Source organism: Trichechus manatus, unplaced genomic scaffold (genome assembly GCF_000243295.1).
Source record: "Trichechus manatus latirostris isolate Lorelei unplaced genomic scaffold, TriManLat1.0 scaffold00010, whole genome shotgun sequence".
Lineage (NCBI taxonomy): Eukaryota > Metazoa > Chordata > Mammalia > Sirenia > Trichechidae > Trichechus > Trichechus manatus.
In genome coordinates this window covers 16,048,542-16,062,896 of record NW_004443946.1, presented here as the reverse complement: position 1 = coordinate 16,062,896, position 14,355 = coordinate 16,048,542, and the positions used below count along the sequence as shown (strand labels likewise).

The 14,355-nt window shown below is 35.9% G+C and overlaps 1 protein-coding gene across 1 annotated transcript in view; it reads right to left on the bottom strand.

The window, feature by feature from the left end:
* SYNE2 (spectrin repeat containing nuclear envelope protein 2) overlaps positions 1-14,355 on the bottom strand; it is a 325,154-nt gene that overhangs the window by 240,853 nt on the left and 69,946 nt on the right. The window contains exons 12-20 of the mRNA XM_004370941.1: positions 14,096-14,208; positions 12,542-12,704; positions 10,998-11,076; positions 10,042-10,229; positions 8,548-8,712; positions 7,456-7,605; positions 5,284-5,457; positions 1,969-2,127; positions 1,498-1,671 (exon numbers count right to left, since the gene is read on the bottom strand). Of these exons, the coding sequence (XP_004370998.1) occupies positions 1,498-1,671; positions 1,969-2,127; positions 5,284-5,457; positions 7,456-7,605; positions 8,548-8,712; positions 10,042-10,229; positions 10,998-11,076; positions 12,542-12,704; positions 14,096-14,208 (1,365 nt within the window). The remainder of the gene's footprint in view (positions 1-1,497; positions 1,672-1,968; positions 2,128-5,283; positions 5,458-7,455; positions 7,606-8,547; positions 8,713-10,041; positions 10,230-10,997; positions 11,077-12,541; positions 12,705-14,095; positions 14,209-14,355) is intronic.

The window sequence follows — 14,355 nt, the reverse complement described above, 5'->3', positions numbered from 1 at the left end:
TGGTCAATAAGTGTGTCAAATGGTGAGCAAATGAATAAACAAAAGAATATGTTTCACTCTACACTGTAACCAGGGGTTGTCATTGTTAGCTGCTATCGAGTCAGCCTTGAACTCGTGGTAACACCAGGCACAACAGGACTGGTCTGTTGTGATCCATAGGGTTCTCACTGGTTGATTTTCAGAAGTAGATAGCCAGACCTTTCTTCCTAGTCTATCTTAGTCTGGAAGCTCCACTGAAACATGTTCAGTGTCATAGCAACACGAAAGCCTCCACTGGCAGATGGGTGGTGGCTGCACCAAGGATACCCATAAACTCACTGCTGTTGAGCTGATTCCAATTCATAGCCACCCTATAGGACAGAGTAGAACTTCCCCATAGGGTTTCCAAGGAGCGGCTGTGGATCCGAACTGCTGACCTTTCTGGTTAGCAGCCCACAGCTCTTAACCACTGCACTCCCAGGGCTCCCTGGTTTTATCTTTGCTTCATATCCCCTCAAGTACTTCCTACAGTGTTAACTGATAGTGAGTCTCTGGTTTGCTTATATCTTAAGCTGCTGCAATAACTGCCTATCAAAGCCAGGAATAATTAACCTGCAACTGTCACCATACAAAAACATAGTCGAGACCTTAGCAACAGACAAGTACATATCTGTTATGGATTGAACTGTGCCCCCAAAAAATATTGTTGTAAATTCTAACCCCTATGCCTGTGGCTGGAGCCCTGGTGGCACAGTGGTTAAAGCCCTCAGCTGCTAACCAAAAGGTTGGCAGTTTGAACCCACCAGCAGATTAACTAAGCAAGTTAGGAAGCTGAGAAGCAGGAAGAGAGATGCCAAGCCACATGAAGACTGCCCAGGAGCAGAAGCTCAGGAGAGACAAGGACCTTCTTCCAGAGCCGACAGAGAAAGAAAGCCTTCCCCTAGAGCTGGCACCCTGAACTGGAACTTCTAGGCTCCTAAAATGTGAAAAAATACATTTCCGTTTGTTAAAGCCACCCACTGTGGTATTTCTCTTATAGCAGCGCTAGATAATTAAGACAGTGTCCATAAATAACCTTTATCAAAGCATTTTAATAATAATATTATTTCACATTCACAGAATTTTTAACTATTCAAAGTGCCTTCACATATTTTATTTTCATTTAAAGCCTGACAAATCTGGCAGCTGGATATGGCTAGAATTATTAGGCACATTTTACAAATAAAGAAGCCAGAGAAATGAAATGCTTCCTCAATGTCACAGTCAGCTGTGCTTTTTACCCTCCATCACTGAGTACATCCAGTAGGTCTATCATAAAATTTGAATTAAAATAAAAATTCTTCATTTGAATGTCTATTTTTAACAACAGTCTCAGGGGAACAATATGTAATACTGGGGCATTTTTAGAAGTTATAGTAATTTTGTTATATAATTGCTGTGATAGAAATATCTTGATTGGAAATGAGATAGGTAGCTGATGATAAACATCCTACGTTTGATGGCTGAAAAGATTTCTACCTTATATTTTGAAATTAGTCCACTGTGGCTCTCTCTTTGCCCAAGTAATTGCTCAGCCCTAGTAACGTATGATTCAAGTTCCTTCTGTGATTCTTCCACCTTTAGCTTGACATCCAATTCTGGTGAAACATCAGTTGAGTTCTTCAGTACAGCAACTAGTTTTATCATATTGATCTGCAAAGACAAAAAATTCTCACTTAACACTTGGCCCAACTTCTTAGGAAACTGATAAGTCAAAGAACATTTTCTTTCAGTAGCAACTCATATTTTCCCACTAGACATAAGAATATTCCATTTAGTATATTTATATTTTCCAATATGTTCTAAATTATAGAGAAGTTATAATGCAAAAATAATATTTTACAAAACATTTCCAAGCAAACTACTGTGCCATCTCCCCTTCCCTGTCCTCCCACTGACCATTCAATTTTAAAGAATAAAGTCACCAAATACGAAATATTAAAGACAGACCTGGATTTTCTCTTTAGCTTCTTGAATTTTTGCCTGAAGCCCAGCTGTGAGAACATGCTGAAGGGACTCCTGGCTTGAAATATTTTGTACATCCATTTGTAAAGTACCTTCAGTTCTAGCCACAAGCTCTTCATACATTGATCCTTTGGCAATAAGATGCTATTAAAACAAATTGAAGCAAGATCGCCATAAACATTCTGATTATATAAGAGAAATCTGCATTCTGAGAAATGTTATTTTTAAGGTTCCTTTAGAAGTTTTATATTAATGTAATCAGATTCTGAGTAGCATGCTCTTTTATAGAGTGTTCTTTATATAGTAAGTACTTCAATAAAATAAATACTGGAAAGTAATACAATGCCAAGAGAAAGAAAATAAGTTGAGAGGGTAGTAATAACTCTTAAAATGAAGTTCTAAGTCAAATTAGTGGGGAAGACAATTCAAATAATGTTACTAGAGAAAATGGCTATCAGAAAATACTCTTTTTATAGCCATACTTTATACAATGAACAAATAAATAAATAAATTCCAGATGGATCAGAACCATATATACATAATATAAAACCAAAAAAAAAAAAAGAGAAAATGGATCTGCTCCCTGGATCTTGTGGAAGGCCTTTTTAGGCATAAGAGTAGAGAGAAAGGACTACATAAAATCCTTCTATGAAATCTAAAAACACAACTTGGCAAAACTAGTAGCCACAGAAACCAAAATGGATCTAGATCAAAAGCTCATATAATTCAATAAAAAACCTAAGACCGCGAAGAAAATTCAGAAAATATAAGAACAGATAATCCATAGAAACAAATGACTAACAAATATATGAAAGACAGCTCTATCTTACACGTGATTAAAGAAGTGAAAATTAAAATAATAATGTGATACCAGTTTTCAGCTATAAAGTTAGCAAATTTTTTTAAAAATTATAACTCAAGGATGACATAGGTATGGTGACATAGAAATTATATTATGTGACATAAAATATGTAAATTGTTGACATTATTTATCTTAGGGCAGTTGGATTGTGGTGATTTTTATTTTCTTCTTTATACTCTTCTGCATTTTTAAAATTTTCTGAAATAACCACGTTCTTTAATTTCAGCTCATGTAAAAGCACTCTAACCAAAATAGAAAGGTATAACACGTAAAGAAAAGTTTCCTTTTTTCCCCATCTTTCCCAATTCTCATTCAATTATTCATACGTTCATTAAAAAAATTTAAAAAATGTTTATTTTATGCCTACTATGTACCAGGAAAGAGCCCTAGTGCAATGGTTAAGGACTCAGCTGCAGCACCAAAAGGTTGGCAGTTCAAACCCACCCCGCAGCTCTGAGGGAGAAAGACCTGGTGATCTGCTCCCATAAAGATCAAAACCAAAACCAAACCAAATCCACTGCCATCGAGTCAATTCTGACTCACAGAGACCCTACAGGACAGAGTAGAACCACCCCAGTGGGTTTCAAAGGCTGTAAATCTTTACGGAAGCAGACTGGCACATCTTTTTCCCTCATAGGGGCTAGCGGATTTGAACTGTCAACCTTTTGGCTAGCAGCAGAGTGATTAAGCACGGCACCATCAGGGTTCCTCATTGTAAAGAAAACCTTCTGGAGGAGTTCGTAACATACATCAAAAGTAAAATTAGAAAAGTACTGGAGCTGACAAGATAAGTTTATAAAATATTTTTAAAATAATAATAAAAACAATCTCAACTGTAACTTCTTTCCCAGGAGAACTGCAGGATATGAAAACACACTCTTGCCTCACTGTTTTTCAATCAGTTGACTGGCTGAGAATAAGAGCTCTGAGAACATCAGTCACCCTCCTCCCATCACATAAGGAGGGAAGAGTGGCTTAATCAGTGGGTGAGCTTTCAAAGTACAGATTGTCTAATCTCTGATATCCACACAGCACTGAGCTATATGAGACGGAACTCACTTATTCATCTCCTCATTGCCCTCTGATGCAAGAAAATATTTAAATTCCCATTCTCTAGCTGGGGAGATTAGTTCAAGAGCTTAGAGTCATAAGGTATTAATGGTCTTCTCATCTACCTTTCGGTCTTCAAGCAAAATCACAGAAAATGATCCAGGGATGGGAGACCATGCCATCTTTAAAACTTCCAACAAGGAAAATTTAAACTGTAGGCTTACTGCTATTTACTTTTAAACTTTTTATTTATGTGAAAACATAAATCCACAACCATAAACTATCCCCTTCATACTTTTTTTTTTTAATATATTTTATTGTACTTCAGGTGAAGGCTTACAGAACGAATAGTTTCTCATGAAACAGTAGTACACATGTTGTTTTATGACATTGGTTAACAACCCCACAAAATATTAACCCTCTAACTTCTCAACCGTTTTTTTTGGTGAAAATACACATAGCCAAAGTTACACCATTTCAAAAATTTCTACATGCACAGTTCAGTGACATTGACTACGCTCTTCCAATTGTGCTGTTATTCTCACTTAAGATGAAGGCTTACAGAACAAAATAGTTTCTCATTTAACACTTCCTACAAATGTTGCCCTATGACAATGGTTAACAATCTCACAACACATCAACAATATCCTTACTCAACCTTGGGTTCCCTATCACCAGCTTTCTTGTCCCCTTCTGCCTTCTGGCCCTTGTCACTGGACTCCTGTACCTCGTTAGTCTCATTTGGTTTTACGGGGCTGTCCACTCCCAGGCTGAACAGTGAACCTCAGAGGTAACTTCACCACTGAGCTAAAAGGGCGTTTGGGGGCCATACTCTCGAGGTTTCTCCAGTCTCCTTTAGGCCAGTAAATCTGGTCTTTCTTTTGTGAGTTAGAATTATGCTCTACATCCTTCTCCAGCTCTGTCGAGAACCCTCTGTTGTGATCCTGGTCAGAGCAGTCAGTGGTGGTAGCCGGGCACCATCTAGCTGTACTGGACTCAGTCCGGTGGAGGCCTTGGTAGCTGTGGACAATTAGTCCTTTGGACTAATCTTTTCCTTATATCCTGTTCTCTTCATTCTCCCTTGCTCCCGAAGGGATGAGACCAGTGGAGTATCTTAGATGGCTGTTCACAGGCTTTTAAGACCCCAGACACTACTCACCAAGGTAGAATGTAGAGCATTGTCTTTATAGGCTGTGTCATGCCAATTGACCTAGATGTTCCCCGAGACCATGGTCCCCAGAGCCCTCTGCCCAGCAATTCAGTCCCTCAGGGAGTTTGGATGTGTCTATGGGGCTTCCATGATCTTTCCTTGTACAGGCTGTGCTAGTTTCCCCTGTATTGTGTACTGTCTCACCCTTCACACCCCCTTCATACTTTTACACTCATACCTGCAAAGAATCTTTCACTGAGGTATCCACATCATCTTGATGTCTCAGAAGATCCAAAACAGATATGGTTTCTGCCTCCCAGATTCCCACTTGTCCAATGAGTTTTTCAACCTCTTCAACCAGTTTTAGTTGCTCTGTTAATTCTTCATTTTCTTTTTCATGTTCCTCTCCAGCCTACAACATTCAAAATTACCACTAAGAAAATGGTAACATTTACATTATAAAATTATTTTCCATTTAAAGAATTTAAAATTCTTCCCTGAAGACTGCTAATTCAACATATTTTAATGATCTGAGACCTAGTTAGTGGACAATGATAATACTTTACCAGAGTGTTTATCACTTTACAGATTAAAAGGTTCGTCTACATATATTTTCTTAACTATAATATCATTCCTATCAGATACTATTACCTCCATTTCGTAGACATGAAGACTAAAGCTTATTAAAATCAGGGTATAGGCTCTATAAACACATTTCTAAAAACTCACATCCCATTTAATTCAAATACAGCTGTTATCAACAGTAGTGAAACATCAAGAAGAGATTCAGGATCAAATTCAACCTTTTCCCATTAATAATCTCTCAGCATTCTACAGGTGTACACACTACAGCTTTACCTGGCAGATACGTTCTCAAAGTTGTTTTAAATTAGATCATATTTTAAATACATCAGAAGAATATAGTATTTCAAAACATAATGCACAAATTCAGATTATTGTGCATTGAATTTTGTCCCCCCAAAATATGTGTTGTAATTCTTAATCCCTATAACTGTGGGTGTAATCCCATTTGGAAATGGGGTTTTCTTTGTTATGTTAATGAGGCCATATCAATGCAGGGCATGCCTTAAACCAGTTACGCTGAGATATAAAAGAGCAGATTCGGCACAGAAGAAAGTAGACACCAGGAAGACAGACACTATCTAAAGATGATGGAGGCAGACCAGGCTACAAGCCCAGGAACTCTAAGGGTGGCTGGCTAGAGAAGCTGAGACAAGGATTTTCTCCCAGAGCCAACAAAGAGAAAGCCTTCCTCCTAGAGCCAGTACCATGAATTAGAACTTTTAGCCTCTTAAATTGTGAGAAAATAAATTTCTGTTCGTTAAAGCCACCCACTTATGATGTTTTGTTATAGCAGCACTAAGAGTCTAAGACACAGATCTTTCCAGATTTTAACTGATTAAGTCTGCTTATGGTAGGAAAGGAGTCCCTGGGTAGTGTAAACAATTAATGTCCTTGGTTGCTAACCAAAAGGTTGGAGGTTTGAGGCTACCCAGAGGTGCCATGGAAGAAAAGCCTGGCAATCTACTTCCAAAAAATGGGATCATAGTTGACTCAATGGCAACTGGTGGGTTATGGCAGGAAAACACCTGCACTCCATCAGGGCAAATGGCCAAAGCCAGTTAACAATTACCTTCTTAAATAAAGCTGTGTGAATTGTTATTCTGAAAGAGATACAGTAGCAAACCCATACAAATTAGACCTTCTATGCGTATGGTTTTTAATTTATTTTTGTTTCTTTTCCATATTCTTATTTATAATCTAAAGTCATCCTCCCAATTACCCAAAAAGGCAAGGAAAAAAGGTTAGTTTTTTGTTCATTTTACAAAAACAAAGCAAGACACAAAGAGGCCAGGGGCTTGCCACAGTTTAGATAATTTCTGAGTACTAGCCAAAAATAATGTGAAAAAAATCTCAACTCAATGTTCACAGCTCAGAAAGCTTCTGCAAGTCTGGAACAGAGCCACAGCTGAGCCAGTCATAGACAGACACAGGAACTTCAATGCTAAATACTAATTTATGAAGGGAACCACTCCAACATTTTCCTGGAAAAAAGATCATACTTTAAATGTTATTTATTAATCCACACATTTACCAATGTTTTCAACAATATGGTTTTATAAGAAGAAAAATAACCCATTGCCATAGAGGCAATTCTTACTCATAGCAACCCTATAGGGTAAAGGAGAACTGCCCCATAGGGTTTACAAGGCTGTAAATCTTTATGGAAGCAGATTGCCAGATCTCTCTCCCATGGAGCAGCTAGTGGGTTTGAACCCTTGACCTTCTGGTTAGCAGTCAAACGCTTAACCACTGCACTACCAGGGCTCCTCATGGAAAAAACAAAGCAAAGTTAGATTATTAAATACACAAAACATAACTATTTTACCCTTAAATTTGGATTATGATTTTCAGGTGGTTTTATTGACACGTCTGTTGAAAAATCAATAGTTGATTTCTCTTCTTCAGTTAGCTGAATATTTCCAGAACTGTCAAGAATGGGCTGACTCTGTTTTTTTGTAAGTGGCAGATTCATTTCCTGTGAAAAATTAATTACATGAAATTCAATGCTTTTATTTTTATGGTAATATATTTTACAAACAATAAGTTGACATATTCAAATATACTTTTAGGAGTTATTCATTAGTAAGAATGTCATAAAATGTAACATCTTCCATAAAAACACCTATGTCTCAAATTGCTAAGAATAAGAAATAGAATAATTTAAATTTTAAAAATATTAATGAAAGGTCTGCTTTTATGTGACCCTGTGCTAAATGTAAAGATAAATAAGGGTCAGTCTGTGTTCTCACAAAGCTTGAAATCTGGTATGCAAAATAATGCTTACGTTATTCTTTAATAGTAAGTGAATTTCAACTAGAATACTGTAGATTACAAAGGGTTCAAGGACTTACAAACTCTCCTAAGTATATATCCAAGAGAAATGAAAACATATGTCCACAAAGAAACTTGTACACAAAAGTTCATAGCAGCATTATTCATAATAGCCAAAAGGTGTAAACAACCCAAATGCCCACCAACTGATGAATGGATAAACACATGGTATATGCATACAACGGAATATTAGTTTGCAATAAAAACGAATGAAATATTGATACATGCCACAGCATGAATGAACCTTGAGAACATTATCTAAGTGAAAGAAGTCAGTCATAAAAGACTGCATATTTTATGATTCTATTTATATGAAAAGTCTAGAATAGGCAAATCTATATAGACAGAAAGCAGATCAGTGCTTGCCTAGGCTCAGGGAGTGTTAGGGGTAATAAGAGGTAATTGTTAAAGGGTACAACGTTTCCTTCTGGAGTGAAAAAATTGTTCTAAAATTGATCATCGTCATGGTTACACAACTCTGTGAACATACTAAAAAACACACAATTGTATACTTTAAATGAGTGAATTGTATGGTATGTGAATTATATCTCAATACAGCTGTTACAAAAAACAAAAAAGAACTTACAAGCTGAGTTTTTGTAATAAACTTTCTCCATCTTTTATTCAGTCTTCTCAGTTCTTTAGAAATAGATGATCCAACTTCATCATTACTGACTTCAATTAAGAAATTTCCCACTTCATTTAAAGTGGTATGCTCTTGATTCCACTGGGATAGTGTCTCAACGGGAACCTACATAACAAATAAGCAACATAATGTATTAATGACATAATACTTGCCTTACTATTATTCATAGCAGATCTTCACTAAGGTTAATACTAAGCAAGAGTGCGGAGGTTTCTGCAGAGACTTTGAGCCTCTCTCTCCTCAGAGGATTTCCCTGTCCCTGTGGATCTACCTCGTCATCCCTCATTGTCAAATGGCAAGTGCCACACAGCTGTCATCACTCATGGGCCTGGGCTTTTAGAAAGCATCTGATCTATCTTTCTACGTGGCTGATGAGCTTACAGCAGAGGTTCCCAAACTTTTTCAATTCACAGGGCCCTTCATGTCTCAGTAATTTTTTCACAGTGTCCCTAGGCCAGAGAATTCTAACAGTTCCCTTTATTAAGTAATTAGATCCAAAAAATTAATAGTAGTAGTTTGCATGATGTTCAACAGATAGATGTTGCCATGTCTCCCCCAAAATTTAAAGTTTCCTGCAAGTTGTCTTTGGCAGCCCAGGTACAGTACCAAGTGGGAATTACGGGCTTAAAGTGTTATTTTTCTCAAAGTTATGTGTATTTTAATAGAAGACTTTTAAAGGCAGAAGACCCGTTCTTTAAAAACAAGTTTGAATTTCTAGTATCAATACAGGAGACAGGAAGAAGTGATAAAATCACTAGCCCATAGAACTTTTTTTTTTGCATTCATTTATCACAAATTTTACTTTCCTACAAAGTCTATTTTCTACTGAGTAATTTTAGTTTTATTTGGAAAATGCTTAATCTAAAAGGCTGTCTATATCCATTTGCAACAGAGACAAACAAATTAAAGAAAAAAAAATTACCCCAGAGAATAATCATAGAACAGATTATACGAATAGCAAATGAGAACAATAACAAATTGCAATGGTACTTCTTCCACACCTCTCCACGTAAGTATAAGGTATTTGTTTTTTTCCCCTCTAGAAACTTAAAGCTGAACATCTTCAGCAAAATGGAAAAAATAAAACTTTTAAAAAGATCGGGTTGTTTTAAATTTGTCTATAAGCTATCCAGTCCTCCACTTCTTTTATTTCCTCTCCAAAGGGCTTAGCAATATATCTTCCAAAAACTGTACTGAATATATAAGTGTGTTCCTCAGTAAAAGTGTATGTGTGTGAAATCTATAATGAGGAGAAACTTCCTATAGGCAATTATATTGCGAGGAAATCAAACTCTCTCCAAGACCTTGGAGAATTTTCCTACACACATGCTTATTCTTTCCTCACCTCTCATCTTTGGATTGAAAAATGAGGGTCTCCAAACAAAACAGGAAAAAAATAGTAAAATTGAGCAGGTGCCATTAGAAAATAAATACCTCTTTAATTTGTTCTTTCTTTGTCTCCTCAAAACAAGCCTTTAGTAAGCGAAGGTGTTCCACGTAAGTAGCCCAACATGCCAGAACTTTTTGTAGAGTGGACTTCACAGTATATATATATTTTCTATATATACAAATATTATAATCCACCATCATAGATTGCTTACTAATATTCTGACAGTCTCCAGCTACAATGTTAACAAAACAAGAAAGTAATCTTAGAACACAGTTGTTTATTAATAAAATAACACTGTTAAGAAAAATATTAACATATTAACTGACAGTGGTAAAATTCTTGCAGTGGCAATATTAAAAGTGAAAGCAAGGCTTTTCTAAGAAAAAATACATGTAAAACTAATTTCTAAAACATTAAGGTATAAATATAGCACAACAGATGAAATGTTATTTTCAAGTGATAGCCATTCCATCAAAAAGTAACTATTCACCAATGACCGCCCTGACAGGGAACACAACAAAGAGACCCTGACAGAGTAGGAGAAAAGTGGGGCGCAGAACTCCAATTCTAGTAAAAAGACTAGTCTTAATGGTTTGATTGAGACTGGAGGGACCCCAGAAGACATGGCCCCTGGACTCTCTGTTAGCCCAAAACTAAAACCATTCCCAAGGCCAACTCTTCAGACAAAGATTAGTCTGGACTGTGGGACATAAAATGATACTCATGAAGAGTATGCTTCTTAGCTCAAGTAGATACATGAGACTAAATGGGCAGCTCCTGTTCAGAGGCAAGAAGAGAAGCCAGAGAGGGTCAGGAGCTGGTTGAGTGAACATGGGAAATCAGTGGTGGAAAGGAGAAGTGTGCTGTCACAGTATAGGGAAAGTAACTAGGGTCACATAACAATGTATGCATACATTTTTATATGAGAGACTAACTTTTATTGTAAACTTTCACTTTTTAAAGCACAATAATAAAAAAAGAAAAGTAACTATTGCTTTACCCAAATTCTGATTCATTTCTTCACATTTTTGAAAAGAAGCTTCAAGTTGAGCTAGAAACTCTTTTTCTTCAATAAATTTCTGGGGTGTAGGGGAGAGAAAAATAAAGCATATTGAGAGTTTTTGTATTTTAAAATGTGCCAAGAAATACAGATAGCTGACATACAAACATTGATGAAGCACTTAAGTGCTAAGATTTCTTTAGGGCTTTAATACTATATATTTGGGTAGGAAATGAGGAAAAAGAATGGCTCATGAAGAAGGGTAGTTAAAGTCTAGAAGGTATGAGATGTAAGTGTAAATATGAATAATATACATGCATGAGACCTGACAAAGTTTATCTTAATGCAGTGACATGGTTCTACAATGGTCTGCCTCTCTTGGAAAAAGGAAAGTTAAGTATTTATAGCAATTTCAAAATCTTGTTCTTCACATATTTTATTAATTTACATAATTTTTAACTACTGCTCCTCATATATTTAATTAATTTTGAGTATTTTTAATTAGCTAGAGTATTCATAAATGTATATCATCAACCACACAAAAACATTTGAGAAACTACCATTAACCAAATTATGATGTGTCCTATGCAAGCAAATCCTGCTATGGAAAAACACTGAGTTAATTCAACACTCATATTTATTATATACTTACTATGTGCCAATGATATTAAACATTAAAGAGGAAAAATGAAAAAACATCAAAGGCAAAAGAAATAAAAATATTCAAAATTTAGTCTAGTTCAGAATGATGCTTCTAGTTTGGGAATGTACAGTGTTTAAATCATAAATTGTAAATAAATTCCTCTTCATTATGTTTTTCAATTTTTTATTAAAATTTGTAACCTTGGATTTGTGTTTTCTTCCTCATTTCCAAAAAGAAGGAAACAGAAAAAAAGATACAAGCCCTAACTATAGAAATGACATTCTTATGATGCTTTAGTTTTAGTTTAGAAGTGAACATATTTATATTTAAATCATTTGCAACATTTTTTTTTCTATAAATTGGAAGAGCGAAAGCTGAAGAAAAAAGCCTTAACACGAAACACAAATGAATTGTTTTTCCTGTTCGTAAAACCTAGGGAAGACTATGATTAAAATGTTCTAATAATAGCTTAATTTGATTAAGACCCTGAATCTGAGTAGAAAAAAATATATTAAAGAGGACTGCAAGTAAGTGAAAGTAGTAATTTTTAACTGAAATAACATTAAAACCTTTTCCAACTATTACACTGATTAGCCTGGCTATGTCTTAATGTTCCCTGGGGTGAGCAAATAAAGTGCTTTCACACACCTTCTCCCATTTCACCCGATATTCTTGTGAGACATGGGCAGGGTGATTATCATTCTTTCTTACTTTTCACTGATGCCTGTTATTTGACTACTGGCAATTATTTTCTCCAAGCAGTATTTAAGCTAATGAAAGCTACCACGAAAACTCATCTGAAAACCGGAAGAGGTAATGGGAAATCATACCAAGGAGAAGTGTAAACCCAGCACCCAGACATGGACAACAGTTGCCCAAGACACAAAATAAAACAGCTTACATCCAAGTCTTCCAGCAGTAATTCCACAGATTCTTTGCTCCCATATTTGACGTTCCAAACATCGAATTTTGATTTCATTTCATTTAACAAACCAAGAACTGGGCACATAGAGTAATGAATTTCTAGACCTGGAATGCATTTTTTCCCTACAATGTTGTTGATCCTGGAAAATAGTATAGATTTTAGAATTTAACTTAATATTATTGACCAAATGTGAGATACTCATTTGGCATTTTAAAAAATACTGAGGCTCTTAACTTTTTCTTTTAAACACGTGGAACTCAGATGCATCCTCAAGTCTTTTTTCTTTTTTAAACAAAGTAAAACAAGCATTGCAGCTAAATATAAAACAACTGTTTCTAAGCCGAAAACACTGAACATAGAACATTTTCTGGAGAGACTATTTTCCAATTGCAAAACCTTGTAATAAAACGTTGATCACCAAAATATTTTACTAAATTTGGGAAAATTTCTGTATAACTTTATACAATTAGAATTCCAATTTTACATATTAAAATAATTTTCATTATTGAGGTTAACACCTCATATTACCATTCTAACAAGTTGTTTATAAATAATGAGAAAAGAAATGATGTAGATAACCAATAATTAAATAACCCTATATTTATAATGTTTTACAGTTTATAAAGTGCTTTCATATACCTTCTCCCATTTGACCCGGTATCCTTATGAGACATGGGCAGCATGATTATCATTATCCTTTATTTACAAGTGAGCTAACATGGTCAGAAAGACAGTAACCTGGTCAAAACCAAGACACTGAGCTCAGCTTCTGACTCCAATTCCAGAACTTTGTCCACTACCCTATTCTACCATTCAATAAAAAAGGAATTATGTTAGCATGATACAATGTCACTATTACATAAAACGGAAACCCCTTGGAATAGTGGTTAAGGGCTATGGCTGCTAACCAAAAGGTCAGCAGTTCAGATCCACCAGGCACTCCTTGGAAACCCTATAGGGAAGTTCTACTCTGTTCTATAGGGTCACTGAGTCGGAATCGACTCGATGGCAACGGGTTTTTTTTTTGTTTTTTTTTTTACGTAAAACATGAAGGTATTGTTATCAAGATTTAAAGAATACTTGTCATAAATTGGAGTCCTGCTAGCCCAGTGGTTAAGAGTTCAGGCTGTTAACCAAAAGGTCAGCAGTTCAAATCCACTAGCTGCTCCTTGGAAACCCTATGAGGCAGTTCTACCTTCCCCTATAGGGTCGCTATGAGTCAGAATAAACTCGGCAGCGATAGGTTTGTCACAAATTATCTAAAAATCTCTATTTTGTGGTCCCTATAGCACCATGTTGGACCCCTGGTGGAGCAGTGGTTAAGAGCTCGGCTGCTAACCAAAACGTCAGCAGTTCGAATCCACCAGCCATTCCTTGGAAACCCTATGAGGCTGTTCTACTCTGTCCTATAGAGTCGCTATGAGTTGGAATCGACTTAACAACAACAGGTTTGGTTCTCTGGGTTATAGCAAGCTGTTAGTGCTCAAATATGAATGGTATCAATAGCTGTAAAATAGTAATGTTACAAACCGTCTCTTCATTTCTTCCAGTTTGCTAGGTGGTACCAGTAGCAAATGCTTTTCATCTCTATTTTCAAATGCCAAGAGAGTATTCAAATGACAATCAGATTTATCCATCAGACTCTGAAAAGAAATTTAGCATGACATGAACCAGATTTACTGCCAAACACTGTAACTGAAGGCTTGTTAATCTCGCTTACCCTTGTGCATGATTTCTTTAAATATATATATACATATATATATATACATATATATATATATATATATATA